The 17,991-nt window shown below is 42.6% G+C and overlaps 1 protein-coding gene across 1 annotated transcript in view; it reads left to right on the top strand.

The window, feature by feature from the left end:
* Nucleotides 1–12,944, top strand: part of POLR1A (RNA polymerase I subunit A) — a 32,289-nt gene extending 19,345 nt beyond the window's left edge. The window contains exons 24-34 of the mRNA XM_084286854.1: nucleotides 1,061–1,275; nucleotides 1,884–2,051; nucleotides 3,009–3,144; nucleotides 3,889–4,046; nucleotides 4,864–4,978; nucleotides 5,623–5,736; nucleotides 6,573–6,860; nucleotides 7,268–7,468; nucleotides 8,232–8,349; nucleotides 9,349–9,513; nucleotides 12,154–12,944. Of these exons, the coding sequence (XP_084142980.1) occupies nucleotides 1,061–1,275; nucleotides 1,884–2,051; nucleotides 3,009–3,144; nucleotides 3,889–4,046; nucleotides 4,864–4,978; nucleotides 5,623–5,736; nucleotides 6,573–6,860; nucleotides 7,268–7,468; nucleotides 8,232–8,349; nucleotides 9,349–9,513; nucleotides 12,154–12,254 (1,779 nt within the window). The 3' untranslated portion in view covers nucleotides 12,255–12,944. The remainder of the gene's footprint in view (nucleotides 1–1,060; nucleotides 1,276–1,883; nucleotides 2,052–3,008; nucleotides 3,145–3,888; nucleotides 4,047–4,863; nucleotides 4,979–5,622; nucleotides 5,737–6,572; nucleotides 6,861–7,267; nucleotides 7,469–8,231; nucleotides 8,350–9,348; nucleotides 9,514–12,153) is intronic.
* The last annotated feature ends 5,047 nt before the right edge of the window (nucleotides 12,945–17,991 follow it).

The raw sequence follows: 17,991 nt of genomic DNA, 5'->3' as shown, positions 1-17,991 counted from the left end.
CACAGAATAGAGCTCTTGAGCCAGCCCTGCCTACTGTTTCAAAAAGTAAGCTTATGTATTCTTATACATCACAGCACTAATATATATGGCTTTTATCAAAGAATGAATATATGGCCACAGGCATTCACAGCCTTGCTTTCACTATGAACTTGCCCTGTTGTGATGTGGACAGTTTGCATAAAACTCCAAATCGAAGGTATTGGGATAAACTAACAGAAGTTACGTGTCTACAAATGTTATGCAGTGTCACTAGTATATTTACTCAGCTATGCTGAATTTATGTTGCTATTGGTGCATCTGATAGCACCCAGAACAATTTGGCATCGGGATTCATTTGTTTGCTTTTTTTCTTTCAGCAGTAGGTAGGAAAGGATGTATATTTATCTCTGTCTCAGTATATTATAAACCTCAGTGGACAGATAACCGTGTCACAAGAGAGCTTCTCCTTCATTAACAGCAAAGCTTGTAAAAGCTTTTAAAAGCATTTTCTGTATTTCTTTTTTGAAGTCAGCAGTAACTTTTTCCTCTATTAAATGCAACATATGAAGTGTTACCTGAAAGACTAGCCAACTGAAGACTAGAAAAAAGAAAGATGAGCGTGTGTAAGATGCAAGCTGTATTTAAGATTTCTTCTGGATTCATAAGGTTGAGTGTAGACAACTGAAACCAAGAAAAGCTCTTCTGTCATGCTAGCTTTGGACAGGTGAGGTGCTAGTCAGCTAGAAGTAAAGATTAAAGTAAGTCAAGGGGTTTCACTTCCAAGTTAAAAGCATTCTTAGTTGTATTTCACTGGTTTCTATGTAGTTACTATGGGTAGATACTTGATTTCAAGTGTATAGAGAATCTTGAAGACATTTGGGGTTAAAATTGTAAGTACCAAAAATGGGGAACGCTGTATTGTAGCTGAGTTGTGCTCTACTGTGTGTTCCATACACCCTTAAGTGTTTTGCAGGTGATCTTTTCCTCCTCTATTGCTAGATTGCTGGTGGAAGTGGTGATATTTTGCTTTGGTCTTACTGTGGCTGAACCAGCCGGCTTAAAAATTCTCTTTTATTTCTAGTTACTGAAGATGTGGTATGAACTAGATGAGAAGAAGCGAAGAAAGTATCAAAAGAAGACCAATAAGTGTCCTGACCCAAGTCTTGCAGTTTGGCGTCCAGATACACATTTTGCATCTGTTTCAGAAACATTCGAAAATGGAGTCAGAGATTATATCAAGAAATGGGAATGTGAGAACAGAGGAAGTTGCATGCAACCAGCACTTTCTTCTGATAGGTAGTAACTTCTCTATGCTTACTTCTCTGTGCTGAGCCCCCCAAAAAAGTATTTTTGGACTGGGTTTGCTAAAGATGAAAAGTCTTTATCAAATCATGGTTTTTGTTGTGACCTCTGTGAAGCAAATTTGTGGGTTTCAGAATGGTTCTTGAAAGCCAAGCGTGCATACTGCCTAGTGGAGAAGCCCAGGTGGTCTGTTTGTTCCAAATCTGAGTTTTCTGTGCTGGTAAGAACTTCGGCAAAGACTACAGAATAAAAGCAGCACAAGGGTCTTTCCATATGCAATGGTTAAAAATGAAAATATGCTCTTGCCACATCTTGCAGTCAGCAAGACAGTTGAGATGAGGAAATGAGTGTAAATAATTCTCTTTTGACAACGTGGGAATTAGCAGTAAAAGACAGTTTGTTCTAAGCTCGCAGCTCTGTGTCAATGAGCTGTCAGATCAAATTAGGATCAAATACAGTTTTACATTTCCTGAAGTGTATTTGTCCAGAGCCTACCAATAGAGAATGGCTGAAAGAGGTAACTTCGTTGAACTTGGAAAGTTTCAGTCTGCACTGAGTTTTTTTATGTTGAGCTAAACATCTGCTTATTTATTGCCTTTCAGATTAAAGGATTTGTTGTATTTAAAGTGGCAACGATCACTTTGTGACCCAGGAGAAGCTGTGGGTCTTCTTGCAGCTCAGAGTATTGGGGAACCTTCCACACAGATGACTCTGAACACCTTCCATTTTGCTGGCAGAGGTGAAATGAATGTGACTTTGGGTATTCCAAGGTGAGAAACCTGTGTTCTCAATGAGTCCTTAGCTATTTTTGGCACTTCAATATTTTTTTTACCATACTGGCAGGTGTATATGATCTTGAGAGCAAGTGATCATTTAGTTTAAATGTCAGTTGTAGCTGTTTAGAAATATCTTCATGTCGTACAATTTTATGGGTGTTTTGGCTCACTTTCCAGACACAAAAGATCTATGGAGATCTCTTACTGGGTGCATAACAAATGACTTATTCTGTTTCTATTTTTTGTTTGGCACAGTAAAAGCCTAAAGAAGCCGTGGTTTGTGGGTTTGCCCTCTGCTCAACTTTTCTTCCCCCTCGTATCTTTTAAGCCTGTTTGGTTTTCACACAAAAAAAATTCACTGCAAATGACTACGAAGTCTTGCAGGATTATCATCACCTTGACAGAAGGAGACCTGTTTTTATAGCAGCAAGGTTTCTCCTGGCTCTTCCATGCACTGACAGGCACTTTGCAAGCACACGCATGTTTACCAGCCAGTCATCATCTTGTTCTGAATCGCATGGGTGCTGGCCGTGGCTGTGTAAATGTGTGTGAGGGATGAGGTGGCAGACGGTTGTGTCACTTTAGTGCAGCCGGGGAGAGGGAGAAGGCACGAGGAGCATACATTATGCATCTGTAGGAAACAGGCTTCATTAGTTCTTCTGTTCTGGGAACAACTTATTACCATCTCTGTTTTTTTTTCCCGTAATTGGAGCGATAATCTAATGGAGTGGGTGAAGCTGTGCCTGGTGAGGAACCAGGGAAGTGGAAAGGAGTGGTGCAATGGTAACCGCAACTCCTGATACGTATGGTTTTGGTGGGACTGGCAGTTGCTGCATGCTGGTTTATTTAATAAGCATGCAGCTGCATGCTGTCTTATTAAGTGAAGTAGATGTTTATTTGATTGCAGAGTGCTTTTACTGCTTCATTTGAAAGATCATTCTTTATTTAAAGGTTGCGGGAAATACTGATGGTAGCCAGTGCAAATATTAAAACACCAACCATGAGCGTTCCTGTGCTTAATACCAAGAAAGCTCACAAGAAGGTGAAGCAGCTTAAGAAACAGCTCACAAGAGTGAGCTTAGCTGAGGTGAGCCACCTATTCAGTGTATCCTTAGGGAATCTGCAAAACACAGTTTCTGCTTTGAGCTTATGGGTTTGTCTGGCTTTGCAGCAGTTTTTACAGGCCCGCCTGTGGGTGTGAGACAAGGTGGGTCCTTTCTTTTCACTTCTTGCCTACTGGACATGAGACATTGAAAGGAGCTGGAGTTACCGTGGCCATATGAGACTTAAATTCAATTGAATCTGTAGACATCATCACAGGCTGCAGACTATAGAGTGTAAAGCAAGTGTAATAGTGTAGACATAGCAATAGTATAATGCAGGGGAGGATTTGTATTTCCTGCTATAGCCTTGTTTGGCTTTTTCTTGGACTCATGCCTGCATGCACTGTCCTCTTCTGTCTTATTTCAAGTCGGGGTGCAGCAAGGATAGAGTTAAGTCAGCTCCACTGAACTACTGTCATGTTCAAAGGGCAAGTAACATGCTTCAATAAAATGAAGCTGTTGGCCCCCTAAGAAGTGTGGCCTCTTGTGCAGAAGTGGGACAGGAGGTGAGCCTGTTCTCCCATTGTCTAAGTTAATTGTTGGGAGCAGTTTAAGCCAGAAGGATTGCAGTAAGGTGGTCATCTTCCCCAGGAGCTGCCACAAAGTCCACAGAACAGTTTTCCAGCTAGTCTTGTCTAATTCTGGTCTCATCAAAGGCACTGAAGTTGCAGGAAGTAAATAAAGTGCCTTCACCAAAGGAGTTATGTTCCTGCTTGTTGCTTCTGTAGGTTTTGCAGAAAGTTGAGTTAGAGGAATCCCTGCGTGTGAAGAGCAAGCAGGACAGGCATCGCCTCTACAAAATCAAATTCTACTTCTTGCCCCATGAGTATTACCGAGAGGAGAAATGTGTGAAGCCCAGGGACATCTTGCACTTCATGGAAACAAGGTTAGTTTGCTTTCAGATGCTCTCATGTTTGTTTTTCTTTTTGCCCTTCTGTGGGCTCTAGGGGTCATTACTTGTTTATTATTGCTGTTACGGCTCTCAGAGCAGCAGTGTCCTGAAGACTTGCTTGCAGAAGCATCTTCATGGTGGATTTTTGTCTCGAATGAAACTGTGTATCTGTGGCTTGGCTACAGTGCAGAATTCTGTTGAGGCACATCTTTCTTGTGTCTGTGATATACTAAAGAGAAGAGCCTGTATAAGCAATGTTGCATTCCTCATCTTTGGATGCTTACGTGTTTATTAGCAGCAAAAATGTTTGAATGCTTTAAGTATCCCTTGCTCTCGTAGAGAATAAATACAACTTGTGGGGTTTTTGTTTGTTTTTTTTTTTAAAGAATAAAGTAAAACAAGGAACAAAAAACTTCACTGATTTGTTCTTCATTCAAGCTGAGTTACTTTATATAACACTTTTGCATGTGCTTGTTGGTTTCAAAAAATAATTTTAAATGTGCAAAAGCAACCTCTCTCTTCTGAAGGTCAATATGGTGTGCTGATTTTATGTCTAGATGAGCTTATAACCTTTGGATGCATCACTACATCTATAGTTGTAAGAGAGGTGATGCCAAACTTTTATTCCTAAGGAAATGGGAAAGGGACAAGAAGAAAAATTAATTGCCTTACCCTAGAAACATTTTTGTATCCACCAAGGAATATGTCATGTCATGAGTTGACCGGCTTCTTAAAATACATTCTGTTTGATAGCTCAAACTTGACTGCAGTGTTGCTGAACTTGGACCTCTTGGGTTGCTTCTTCTTTCAGATTCTTTAAAATTGTCCTGGAAACAATTAAACGGAAGAATGCGAAGATGGCATCTTTTACTGAAGTCAGCACACGGAAAGCAACTCGGAAGGATTTAGATGGTGACGGAGACAAGGTACAGAAAAGCATTACCTGAAATGTCCCTCACTTTCCTTACCTATTTTTGAGAACTGGAATTTGCGAAAACATCGCTTGTTTTGATGTGAATACTAATTGTGTCAATACTAAATTACTTCTTAATCAGTTTCTTTATGTATAAATTCTCTTTGTATTTTCATCAAATTAACAAGGAAATAATTGTCTCCTATAAAATCCTAATTTACTTACACATTCTCAGCATATGATGTTATTTTAGTTCCACTGAGAAAAAACTTTGTGCTCTCTGCCTTCGGATCAAGATCCTTTCACAGCACTGTTTATCAAAATCTTTAAGGGAAGATCCTTTATTCATTGCAAAAGCTTTTGTGTGTTCCTTCTGCCACCGTTCTCCCAATGTAGATTGTCATATAAGCAGAGCAGTAGCTTATATATCTTGTAGAAGATCTTGTTTAATGTTAAAGCTATCACTAATTTGAGTTTTTTGTTTGTTTTTTACAGTAGTGTTATTATAGAAATTAGTTTGTTCTTAAAGGTAGAACAGGGGATGTCTGTCTCAAAGATGGACAAGGGATTGTTAGATTACAAATCTAAAGCCCTTGGATATAGTTCATGCTTTACAGCAGAGTCATCCTGATTGTCTCATCTGTTACGGATTTCTAGGCACAAAATAGTCAGGAAGCTCCCGAAGAGGAAGAGAAAATCGTTGATGCAGAAGCTGATGAAGGGGATGGTGATGCTACAGAAGCAAAACGGAGGAAGAACCAGGAAGAAGAGGTAATGATTTCATAGGTGCTCAGCACTGCATTTGAATTCTGCTTCCACTGTCCTGGTCTGAGTTTGGGAAGGAAAACTTCTATTGAAGCAGAACGCCAGCAAGAAAGCCAGTAATAATACAGTAAAAGGCATAAGGAGGTCTCTAGTCTGTGCCGATCAGTTTTAATTTGGATGGGGGGAGAAATCTGTAGCAGGAAACGTGGGCTGAGACTTCCGATGATGTGCTTATTATGGCTGAGCCTGGTTGCTGTAGTTAAGAGTAATACAGAACTGTGCAAGTTAGAGATAAAAAGACCTTTCAGATTTTATCCAAAGCCTCCTTCTTCAGCTATTGGATAGATGTGTCTGGCAATCAGATTGTCTGTGCTGTAGTTCCACTTAACTTTGTCTTGCTATTTTCACATTTTTTCAGTTGTGTTTAAAACTACAGTGCAGTTGTTACAAATATTCTGGCTGTGCATGTTCATTCCATGCTTACCATTTCGTAATTACTGTACAAAGGATGGTCAGCTGCAGTTTTAGCAAGAGTAAAATCCTGAGGGATTCCAGTCATCAGAGCTAGATTATGGGGCTTAAAAAAATCAATAATAATAATAATTCTGCCATGGTTGCAATAAGCTATAGCATCCATGGTTGCATTGAGAAATAACAGCAAGAGAAATAGAGACTGAACCGAATCCTGCTGTATTCTCTTTGGAACAGGATTACATTTTCATTGTGTCATAGGCAAGGTACTTGCAACTCATCTGTCAAGAATATTCATGAATAAAACTGCTTCATAGTATGTTTGTTTCTGTATGTTCTCTGGCCTACGTAATTACAAATTGTTCTTTTAGGTTGATTATGAGAGTGAAGAAGAAAATGCAGAAGAAAATGTTGCTGAGAATCCAGAAGATGAAGAGGCTGAATCAGATAAAGAAGAGGAGAGAGCTCAAGGTGCAGATGAAGGAGATCAGAATGGAGCAGATGGCGATGATCCTCAACATCTTTCCTTTATGTCTCAGACTAAAAAAGAGAGAAATCTTTTACTCAAGTCAGTGGAAATGCGAATAAATGCTGTCCTGAACAGTCACCCGTCAATACAGGATTACACGTTTGACACTGAAAATGAACTTTGGTGTGAGGTAAGATGGTGTTGCCTGGAAGCAGCTGTGTGTGGCTGCACAGCGGCTGCCCGTAGCTCTTGTAACAGTGCTCTCTTAGTGGAGTGCTGCTGTTTTGTCTCATCAGCAGTCCCCTATTAGTACAGCAGAGTGGAAGTGTGTGCCTCAGCACAAATATTCTTCTTGACGCAGTTATTTACAGCTGACTTTCAAAACCCCAATGAAACTTTTTAAAAAGACAACTGACGTGATTGTTTATAAGTAAATATATTTATGACTATAATTCTAGTCAGACGTTTATGTTCCCAAAGCACACAATTAAAATAATCCTATTTGACTGCTTTTTGCCTAGAAAGAAGTAGGTTCCTGAGCCTAATGCTCAAGCATTTTTACAGAAAACCACTGCTTCTGTTTTTTTCTCTTTTTAGGTTTCGTTGACGCTTCCACTGATGAAGGTGTACTTCGATCTCTCCTCTTTGCTTCTCTCTCTGGCACGGAACACGGTCATCCATGAAGTGAAGGGCATCACCCGGTGCTTGTTGAATGAAAGTACCAATAAGCAAGGAGAGAAAGAACTCATTCTGCATACTGAGGGGATAAATCTTGTGGAGCTGTTCAGATACTCTGATGTACGTAGTCTATTTATAATCCTGAACTGGAGTGATCTCCTGTGCTCTACAGAGAGGGGGTGGATGATAGGTGTTAGCAGGGTTGATGTGAAGCCTTTTCAGCTCTTAGGCTTCCTTCCTTCTCCTTTTTCCCCCAGCTGTGTTCAGAGTTCAGTGAAGCCTTTTCTCAAGGGTAAATTGCAAATTGTTTTTTTGTGCAGCAGCCCAGTATCTAATGACAGATAATTCCACACTGTGCTTGTAACTGTCTCTATAAATGTTACTTGAGGGAGTTCTTCCATCTAAATGAATTGCAGTACTTGGAGATGAATAGTTCTGTTATGCCATCTAGCCCATAACTCTACAAATAGAGGATTGTTTTATGCTACGTATTTTCTACTGCTTTTGTTAAAAGTTCTGGTTGGTTGAGACAGACCGGGCATTACATTTCTTGGAAGACTTTGACATGTCCTCCTGCTGCTAGGGATGGTTAGTTGGTTTGTTTGTTTTCTAAACTCAGGTCAGTTTTTTCTGTGCTGAATTTTGATTCTGATTCGGGTAAAAACCACAATGACCACTTGCTTAAAAATAAATCTCCAGTGTCGTTTTTGTCCCTATTTGGCTCTGAGCTACTGTCTTGTGCAACTTTTGGTGGTGTTTAAGCTAATGTAAGGTGGAGGGAAAAAAGCTATGCTAGATTGCTTAGCTTAGCTTAAGCTATTTGGAAAAAATAGAGTAGTTACTGTGCTAATTTATATCTGTGTTTTGTTTTTTTGTCTTTCAGATTTTGGACCTGAACAGGCTTTATTCCAATGATATTCATGCCATGGCTAAGCATTATGGTATTGAGTCTGCCCTGAGGGTCCTTATAAAGGAAATAAAAGATGTGTTTGCTGTATATGGTAGGATTTGTTTGTATCTTTGAAGATGGTCTTTATTATAATTGCCACATTGCTCACAGTTATGGCTCTTCGTTATTTCATCATTCTGATGATTATAGTGCCTTCCGTGAAGAAGTCGTTAGTCAAGTTCTGTTTAATCTGTAGAAAATTCACTAGACAAGGTTGAATTTATCCATGCATCACAGATTTTTTTTTCTATTCCATTAATGTGCAAGCTGGAAAGTCCAGAGGAATTAATAATTAACATCTGAGGAACCTGAACTATGTTAGACCTGCACAGTGACCCTGAGAATAGAATTAATCTTGCCTCATTCTAGCTTTTTAACGATAAGCGTCTAGGCTCCTTCTATAGTTAAGCTTATAGTAGTTTCTAAAACGATAGAAACTGCATTGATACTGCATTGTCTGAAGGTTTGTCCCTCTGCATTATTGAGAGTCCCAGTTCAGGGAGGCTGCCTGACTTGTTAAAGCTTGGCAGGTTGAATTTGCCTCAAGTGAGCTAAGTCATGCTAAGAATTAAACTCTTGAAAAGAGGGAAGATGAATGCAGTGGGAGTTTTAGCAACCAGTTTCATCCAACAAATTTTTCGGCTGGCAGCCCAGAATGGTCCAACCTCTAATTGTTCAAGAACTGGTAGGTAAATGTTGACAGAACTGTTAATGATCTCCCATCTCTCTTGACACCGCAGTGTTACTTAAAAATAAGTATTGTTTCTTTTTAGATTGAACGTTTTTGTTTGTCCATTTTTTTTGTGGATGCCTAGCATCTTACACAGAAAAGTACTTGTTTTATATTAAAATGAGGAGCGCCCAGCTTGGATATTTGAGGGGAGCAGCTTCTCCAGCTACATACAAAGATTTGCAGTCACCAGAAGGATGTTAAAAGAGATGTTCTCCATGTTGATTAGATCCAGGGGATTAATTTAGATCAGATTTCTTTTTAGAAAAAAATACCTTAGCACTTGAGTGCTCTGACGATTGCTCTTCCCTGTGTTCTTAGGTATTGTGGTAGACCCTCGGCACCTTTCACTTGTGGCAGACTACATGTGTTTTGAAGGAGTTTATAAACCACTGAATCGCTTTGGAATCCAGTCCAGCTCCTCCCCTCTGCAACAGATGACGTTTGAAACCAGTTACAAATTCCTGAAGGAAGCAACAATGATGGGTAAATGGTTTAGTTTGAACTATATCACTGCAGAATTTCACATATGCTTTGTTTTCATCATAAATTTCCACTATTTTGAGTAATGTATAATTGTGTTAGAAAAAAAGGCCAGAGGCTAACATTTTAATTAAGTCCTTGCCTAGGAAAATGTTCCAGACATGTTTAATAAAATTCTGTCAGTTTAAATGAAGTCAGCTCCCACATGTAATCTGTGGGGTCTGTGATTCCTGTCTTTAAGAATTAGATAGCCTTTTTTTATAACAAACCTTAAAACTGTTACGGTTTGTTATAGCAAAGCCTTAAAACAGACTATTAAATCTGCCTTTTTCTGTCTCTGCTTAGACCATTAAAGTTGTCATCTCTGCTTGGTTTTCCTGTCTCTGTTATAACTCCCATGTTTTCAGCTCTTCTGCTCTAAAATTGCCATTTTATTGTGAGAACAGTCTTCCTGGTTGTTAATTTGATTTTGGATTTCTTCTGCTTTGTAGAACTTTACTATCTTTAGGGTCCCCCCCAAACGCAGACAAAGGCTCAGATTCATTTGGCTGATGGTAGGTTTCTGGTGCCATTTCAGATAACCAAGAATATGGTGGCCTTTTCTGGCTCCTCTTTGCTGCTCTGGAAGTTGTGCAAATCTCTTGGGTTCTCTGCCTTGTCCAGCAGACCATGTATCTGCATGGATCCTTTAGGATATTTAAATGGCAGTAGACATCTGTATTTAGGAGTCCCATCCAAAGAAGTTATGTTTTAGGTCTGTCACTGAACACTTTGATCTCACGTTTTGGATATTAATTACACGACCTTTTTGCTCTTGTTTTTTTGTCACTTGCCTGTTGGATGCTCCTTCTTGGATGCTCCTGTGCCCCCATTTTGTAACCTAAAACAAATGGGAAAAGCTGTCAACACAGTCTCTTCAACTAGTGTCTTAAGCTTCCTGGCACAGATGTCAGGGGCAGAAACTTTTGTCACTTAATTCCTTTCTCTTAATGCTGTTTTGCACCTTGTCTGGGAGGGTAACTTTGGGTTTTACAACAGTATTGCTTACCAGTGACTTAGAAATCATCCAAAAATCAGAAAGGAAAAGTGTAAATTTGGAGAAAAATGGAGCAGAAGAGGAAGATTTTTGCACAGTTGCTTTCTCAGGATGTACATTGTAGCTCATGTTGATTTAGAATTAAGATAAAGGTTTTGTCAGGTGAAACATGATTACATTTACGGATAATATCACAAATAAAGACCTGAAGTGCATGCTAATAGAAGGGCATGGCGAATTTGCAGGAAAGCCACACTGCTTGCAAGTGCAGGGATTTATTGATTTCCCCAAGATGGAAACCAAGTCGTAATGTGGATTACAGCAGTCTGGATCTAATTTGCTTTAATGCAGCTGATAACTCCAGCGTACTTTTAAATAGATACTGTGCCCACTTACAGCCTCAATCAATAAGACAGAAAAAGGAAGGGCTGCGACCACGGGGCACTGCTCACAGAGCAGGAAGTGCCACGAGAGCACAGTTGTGACCCAGCAGATTGCTGACCAGGATTTGGTGCGAGAGCACATCTGCATCGGAAGTGAGATCCTTCTGGCTGTTTGCTCAGAGAATAACTCTCTGTGAATGTCACGTGAGCGAACGGGACAGTTACGTCTTTGACCTAACAAAGAACCTTTTTTTTCCCCCCTTTTCTCAGTTGACACACATTTAGGAGCAGCGGTTTACTTGTACAGCTGTAGCTGAGATCCAGGCAGCAAGCACACACCATACGCTGCTATGGCACTGCGCCTCCCCCTGCATCCTCTGTATAAGAAAAAGTTAGTTCATAGTAGAATAAAGATGACCCAAATTTACCAAAAGTTAAACATTTATTTTTTTAACCACTTTTCCAATGTGCTTTCCTAAAAAAAAAAATTGCAGCTTGCTGATATTTAGAATGAATGAAAACCAGCCTGGTTGCTTTAAAAACAAAACAAAACAAAAAAAACAAACAGTGAAAGCAAAATGCAGCAAGCATTGGCCAGACGTGTCATCTGGAGAGCTTCCAAATTTCTGTGACAATATTTCGCTACAGTGAGTAACCACAAAATCAAAGGAATTCAGGGAATGTCTCTCCAGTGAAAAGTTCTCTTCGTATCTTGTCAGAAGGATTTAAAATCCTTATCAAAAGGATTCACTCTAACAAAGAAAAAAGGCTCCACGGGAGAAAGGCAGCAAATGAAAAGGGTTTCTTTTTGGTTTTGCTTCATTCATGCATTTTGGTTTTTAAGCAATTTATTTAATCAGCAAAATGTGTTCACTGGAAGGTCAAATCTGTTCTCTTGGAATTGGGAGTGTATTATCTTTTCCTGCTGAATAGGAAGAATTTAGAAATGTGCAGCCTAGTTCTCTGCTTATACACAAAGACTGGGAAGAGAAAATTGTTGTAGGGAGAGGCAGGAAGAGTTTTTTGGAGCTCTTCTCTCAGAAATATAAATTCAGTCTGAACAGTAGGTGGCAATGCCTTTCTGAAACTAGGGAGGCTGACCCAGATGAGTATGTAAACTCATCTGAACCAGATGAGCATGTAAAATAAACTGCTTTCTTTTCAGCACTGACCTTTGAGAAACCTTTGGAAACATCCAATTTGACTTTCTGAATTCTGTTGTAGGTGCTTACGACGAACTGAGATCGCCTTCTGCGTGCCTGGTGCTCGGAAAAGTTGTTAAAGGAGGGACTGGTTTGTTTGACCTCAAGCAACCGCTTACATAGTGTTTTGTCTGTAATTTAAGGATTCTGCTTAAAGTATTCACTGTAAGGTGCATATGTATGTGCCTACAGCATCTGTCATGAGCGCACGCACTGTGTTTCCAGTTGTCTTCCCTGTGCCAACAGATGTGTTAATCTGGCTACCTGATGGACCTCATCTATTTAATGGAAATGTTCGCACCTACAGGAGCTGTCCCTTGGCCCAAAGAAACGTTTATTTACTGTTTGTCAGTGTAAAAAAGGGGATTATTGGCTTACATGGAAAAGAATAAGATGAAATAGACTGGCTGGGGTTCAGACAGGCTACGCAACAGCCTTGGCAGGCAGAAATCAAAGTAGAATCTGTTTATGCTGTCTGAATGTGTGGGGCAGAATTCCATCTGGGTGAGCGGTGCCAGTTGCCACGTGGTTCCGATACAGTCGATTTCTTTATTTGCCAAAGACAGGAACTCAGAACTTTCCTGGGTTCTCCACCCATCTTCCAACGTCTGCCCTTGCAGCCCCTTTGTAGGGAACAGATCCTGGCACAGCGAGAAACGAGACATTTGTAAAGGTTTTTAATTCTTAAATGGCAGCCTGAGCAGCTGTGACAGTGACTGTACAAAATAGTCCTGTGCGAGTTATTAAAACAGAGTTTTCAAAATATTTTTGCTTAAAGTTTTATATCAAAAAGGATACTTAATAAATGACATTACCAAGAAATATTATAGACGTGGTGTTTTGTGGCTGTGTTACTGAGGGAATTTTGTCACGCGGCCAACAGCCATGGCTTTGATGTCTGCTAAATAGCCGAGAGCTATTATCTGCCCTTCAGAAATCAGACTTTCTTGCTTACACATTTGTTTTAAATCAGACTGAAATGTTAAAATTCTTTGGAGTTTGCTCACTACTGTATGGGTGCGTTTTCTGACTGGTTTCAACCTTCTGCCATTCCCCGTGGTACCCCTGAGCTAGCAGCTAAGTGCCAGGGCTGACTTAACCAGCTGAGGAGCTTCTGCTTCCAGTGGAGCTGCACTAAAGGGATTACATCAGACAGTGGGAGACGTTGGCTGGGGATTGTGAAAGAGCCTCTGTGGGATATCTCGATTGACTCCATTCTGCTTCAGACCCTTAAAACTGTGTCAAATGCACTGCAAATTGCACCGAAGCTCAACAAATGCATTAGACCTGCAGTTCTCCGGTTTCATTCTGCAGATCTCTTCACCAAAGCCTTCCTTGTGTCTCTCTCCAGCTTTACCACCTGCTCAGCATTTCTCAAAAGTGTGTCATCACAGGAAGTAATTACTTGGATGCAGTTCTTCAAATGGCGAGATGGGAAGGAGCAAACTTAGTAACGAACGGCTGTTAATTTCAGACTGCAGCCTGCAGTGTTACAGACCACTCGCCGAGGAGTATCCCTAAGAGGTGTTCACAGTCCTGCTGCCAACACCACTCATGCCACGTCTTCTACGTGGAGATGGGGTGTTCAGCTCTCTAAAGAGCTTAATATAACTCATTCATCCAATTGCTTCGAAGTAAAACAAAGAGGTCGTGATTGTGTGGTGGTGATGAGCTGTCCTCGTAGCTATGGAGCCATGAAATAAAGGAGAACCTGGTGGTTTTATACTTAGGGTAAATCCAACGAGAGGTTTTGCATATTTGAAAAATGGGTATGCATGAAATGATTCTGAAGAGGTGGTGGGTCTTCTGAGTGATTTGAGGATGTCCTTTTTGAGGCACTAGCTTCCTTTTCTGTTGCTGCTTGCTCCTCCTGTGGTGAGAAGCACTGCTGTGTGCTGGTGGAGCAGCAGCCAGCCAGGTGCTTCAGGGAAACAAGAGGACACCAAGTGAGGTGCTTGTAAATGTTGCAGTCACGTTCTGAGGAAAGATACCGAAATGCTCGTCCTTCAGTGAACGTTGTGTACCAAAGAGCTGGTTCTTGGTCCCTGCAGAATCCATTTAGCAGAAAACAGTGATGAATTGGGACAGCAAGCATGCCACCAGGCTACCTGATAGCGAGGAGACCTTAAATAGAGCCCTTGGAAAGTCTGCTCTGGCTGGGGCTGGGTGAGCCAAGCTTTGCTTTCAGTTCTGAGCTGTCTTTAAAATGTAGGTGCAGGCTGGTATTTCTGATCAGTACTGTAGTAAGTCAGAGTTACTTCTCCAGGAAAGCCCCTGACAGTACAATCCAGACCTTAACTGGTGGCTGCTGAGAAGAACAAAGTAGGTGGCTGCTCCTGGGGACAAAAGGGATAGGAGAGAGAATACGGCAGGGCCTCAGCTGTGTCTGGGGATGGAGAAACCTGCAGATTTTGGCATGTAAGTGGGGTTGGTTTACACTGATTCTTCATGCTCTGTAGTGGAAGAAGGGCAGCTGAGGCAGCAATTACCGCTAATCCGTAGGGTGAGCACGTTGACCAGAGCCTCGACTGCACTTTCTTCTGAGACAGGAAGAGTTTGAATTTTCTTGACATTTGTGTGTGCAGAAAATAGAAAGAGAAGCAGCGTCTGGCTTCCTGTGCTCAGAAGACGCCGTTTCTCTTCGTAGGACACGCAGTTCTCTGCAGCTAGACCTCGCGTGTCTTACAGTTTTCTTCTTCCTTGCTCCTCACAACAAGTCCTGTTGCTGTGCAGTTCGTTCTGAGGATGTGAGCTACCTGCCCTCAGCCTCCTGCGAGGGGGCTCTCATAATGTTTGGTGCTCTTGCTGCTTTTGTAATTGTACAAAACAGAGAAGCAGGGGCACTTTTGGAGTGAACAGCCCCTAAGAGTTGGCAGTAGATGTGAGTTCCTAGAGGAGAGAAGATCATGATTGAAAAGATGGAAGAATGTCTAGAAGGCCACTTTAGAGGTTTTAGAAAAGGATTAAGCTTTGCAAATATTTAAATAAAATAAGAATCTGTAACTGGGATGGCACACGCACAAAGTGCCTTACTGCTCTGGATCAGAATTCAATTCAATTTTATTTTTTTTCTGCAGATTTCCTTTTTTCTGTTTTCTGTCCTGGTTCTCTCTAGTGGCAGATGAAGCTCAATTAGTAAGAAGTGGCAAAGAACCACGACAAACAGCACTGGGAACCCCTCCTGCTATTTCGGACTGCTTTCCGCAGGCTCGGTTTGAACGCACGCTATTTCCAAGTCTTTCTTCAAATGTCTTTGACTTCATGATTTTCGCAATTATCAAAAATAATGCAAGACTAGTACTCAATAGTCAAACTTTGACGATTTCCTGGGGTTTATATGCTGCACTTCCTTTTGGAGGTGATTTCGCAGTCAGATGCAGCTGGCATTGCAATGCTTTTTCCAGGGGAACCAGCCGCTCTCTTAATCATCTGTGCTGTGTGGTGCCAGGTTACCCTAAGACTGTGAAAACGCAATGAGAGAAGAAAAAATAGCTTACAGAGTGCTTCCTAAATGCGTTCTCTCCATTAACAACACCGTACAGTTTGTCTGGCACGCTGAAGGTTTTATGTTTGGCTGAGTGTGTGCTCCAGGAATTGGTAGGTTAGCATATGCAGATGTGAAAGCTGGGGGAAGAGGATGTAATAGATTTAAAAAATATATTTAAAACTGTAGTGAAAGGAACTTGTAGTTATTGAGACAAGAGGGAAGTAGCAATCCTCAAAAATCTGGGAGGTCTCCGCGTTGTGCTTGCTTTGATGTGTCCTGGTTGCGTGGTGCAAAAGACCAACCCACTTTGGGAGATTTGTTGCAGACAAGACCGGGCTAACAAAGATTTTCCTTTTGTTGGTAACGTTCGATCAGTTTGCCTTTATTTGTACAGCAGTTGGGAAATGAGCCACGTTGAAGCTTCATAAATCACCATCAGAGGCGTGGTCTTGTCAGGACGCCATAAAGAAATAAATCCAAAATCGGGCAAAAGGAATAGCTGCAAATAGGAATTAGTGCTGCTTTCATCTCAGAAGCGAAGCTGGATATTGGAAGGCAAGGAGCAGGAAAGTTTGTTTGCGTGGTGGTTGTGCTTGTGTATGGCAGTGACAGAAAGCTCTGAAAGATCTTCCATCACCCGGAGCCTTTCTGGCACAAGCAACCTGAAGCGTGCTGGTAAGCTCTGAGGTCTGGATGCTAAATCCTTAGCAGATGAGCTCAGGGTTTTGGCAGGCACCCGGGCATGTGGCACCTCGGGGATACTTCGCACAGGGTCACGCCGGGGTGGCCGGACCACACGGCCGGCTGCAGCTGGTGCAGGGTGGTGGTGGGGTGGAACTGGGTGATCCTCAAGGTCTCTGCCAACCCAAACCGTGCTGAGACTCCTGAGGTTGTTACACGTGGTTGTTCCTAAAAGCCCAGTGTTTGGAGCAGGATGTGGGAGGCTGGATTTCGGCTCCCTGTGGTGCCCGTGGGGATTCAGCCTGCCTCCTGAGCACCCCAACCACCAGCCTGAGGCCCAGCACGGGACAGGGAAGCTTCAGTTTTCCTGCTCGGAAGCTCCCTGCTGCTGCTGGAAGGAACACACAGATCGTAGGTTAGGAAAGGGAGGAGTTAGTTCCCTGTTCCCAGGGGAAAGTAGGGAAAATGAGGCCATACAGTCCCTTGGGCTTTCTCGGAAGATGAGAAATCTTTTTCCTTGTGCTGCCTCATCCAAAAGGGGAGGGAGAAACCCAGCCTCCGGACAGGATTATGGCAACCTTCTTTCTTTTTTTTCTCTCCCAGGGTTTGAAGGCACTCTGCTGGGATGTGAAAGACGAGGGCTTGAGGTCCACAGGCAGAAGAGGGTCACTGAAGCCCGGTGTTACAGATGAAGCTCTGACCCCTAGGTGAGGCAGCCGCCCAGTTCTGTGCTGCTCCCAGTTCGCTCTGTAGCCTCGTACTGGTTTGGTGAGAGCTAGAGGATGCTACTGGTGGGAGGTGGGCAGTGGTGGAGCAACATGGGTGCCTGGATGCTGAGACACTGGGGTGTTTGGGGGTTATAATGGGATGTTTGGGGGTTATGATGGTCCCTGCCAGCCTCGGGCATCCCGTGGTTGTGTGCAGGATTCCTCCCGGGGAGGCGGAGGGTGCAGGTGTTGCAGCACATCTCCCCTGGAGGTCCGTGCCACCCCACGCAGCCGCTGGCAAGAGCAAGCTGGAGAGCCTGCTCCCGCTCTCAGAGCCAGGATTAAGCAAGCTGCTCGTTAATGAGGCTTTACAGTTTTCTGGCTGGGATCCCTCCGAAGAGCCGACGATGCAATCACCCTGGAAGAGATGAAGTTTGACGGCGGAGCCGGTGAGGATGTCGGGCTGTTCCCGTCTTCTGGGTGCAGCTTTGGGAACGGGAACGTCCCCGACCTCCCCGCGGGGCTGCGTTGGGTCTGGTGGGGCTGCAGCCTGCTCCGTGGGATCGCTGCCGCAGTTGTTTGGTTCTGGAGCCCTGCCTGGCCCGGGTAACGAGTGCTCAAGGAGTAGGAGCGGAACATTAACGCGCGCTGCAATAAATACGCAGCTGCATTATTAATGGCACATTAAAACCAAGAGGGCGAGCGGAGCAAATCGCACGCTGACAGCACAGCAGCTCCGTGGAAAGCTCCCAGGGCAATACCTTGGATGGAAATCAACCTTCTGTAAAACACTTCAATCCGGGGTGCTTCTGCTTTCCATTACCCTGCGTTTCCGCTGCGTGGGAGCCTGCGTTATTTCTGGGAGGTGCAGAGCTGGAGAGAAGCTCTTTGGCTCCGCCAGCCTCGTGGGTGTCAATAATTCTGCAAAACGGGGCTGCGCCCTCAATCCTAATGGACCTGTTTTAATTTGGGATGGAGATCCAGA

The sequence above is a fragment of the Netta rufina genome (assembly GCF_964035555.1).
Source record: "Netta rufina genome assembly, chromosome: 4".
Classification (NCBI taxonomy): domain Eukaryota; kingdom Metazoa; phylum Chordata; class Aves; order Anseriformes; family Anatidae; genus Netta; species Netta rufina.
Note: the sequence above shows the minus strand (reverse complement) of the source record. Positions and strands in the feature narration are given on the sequence as shown.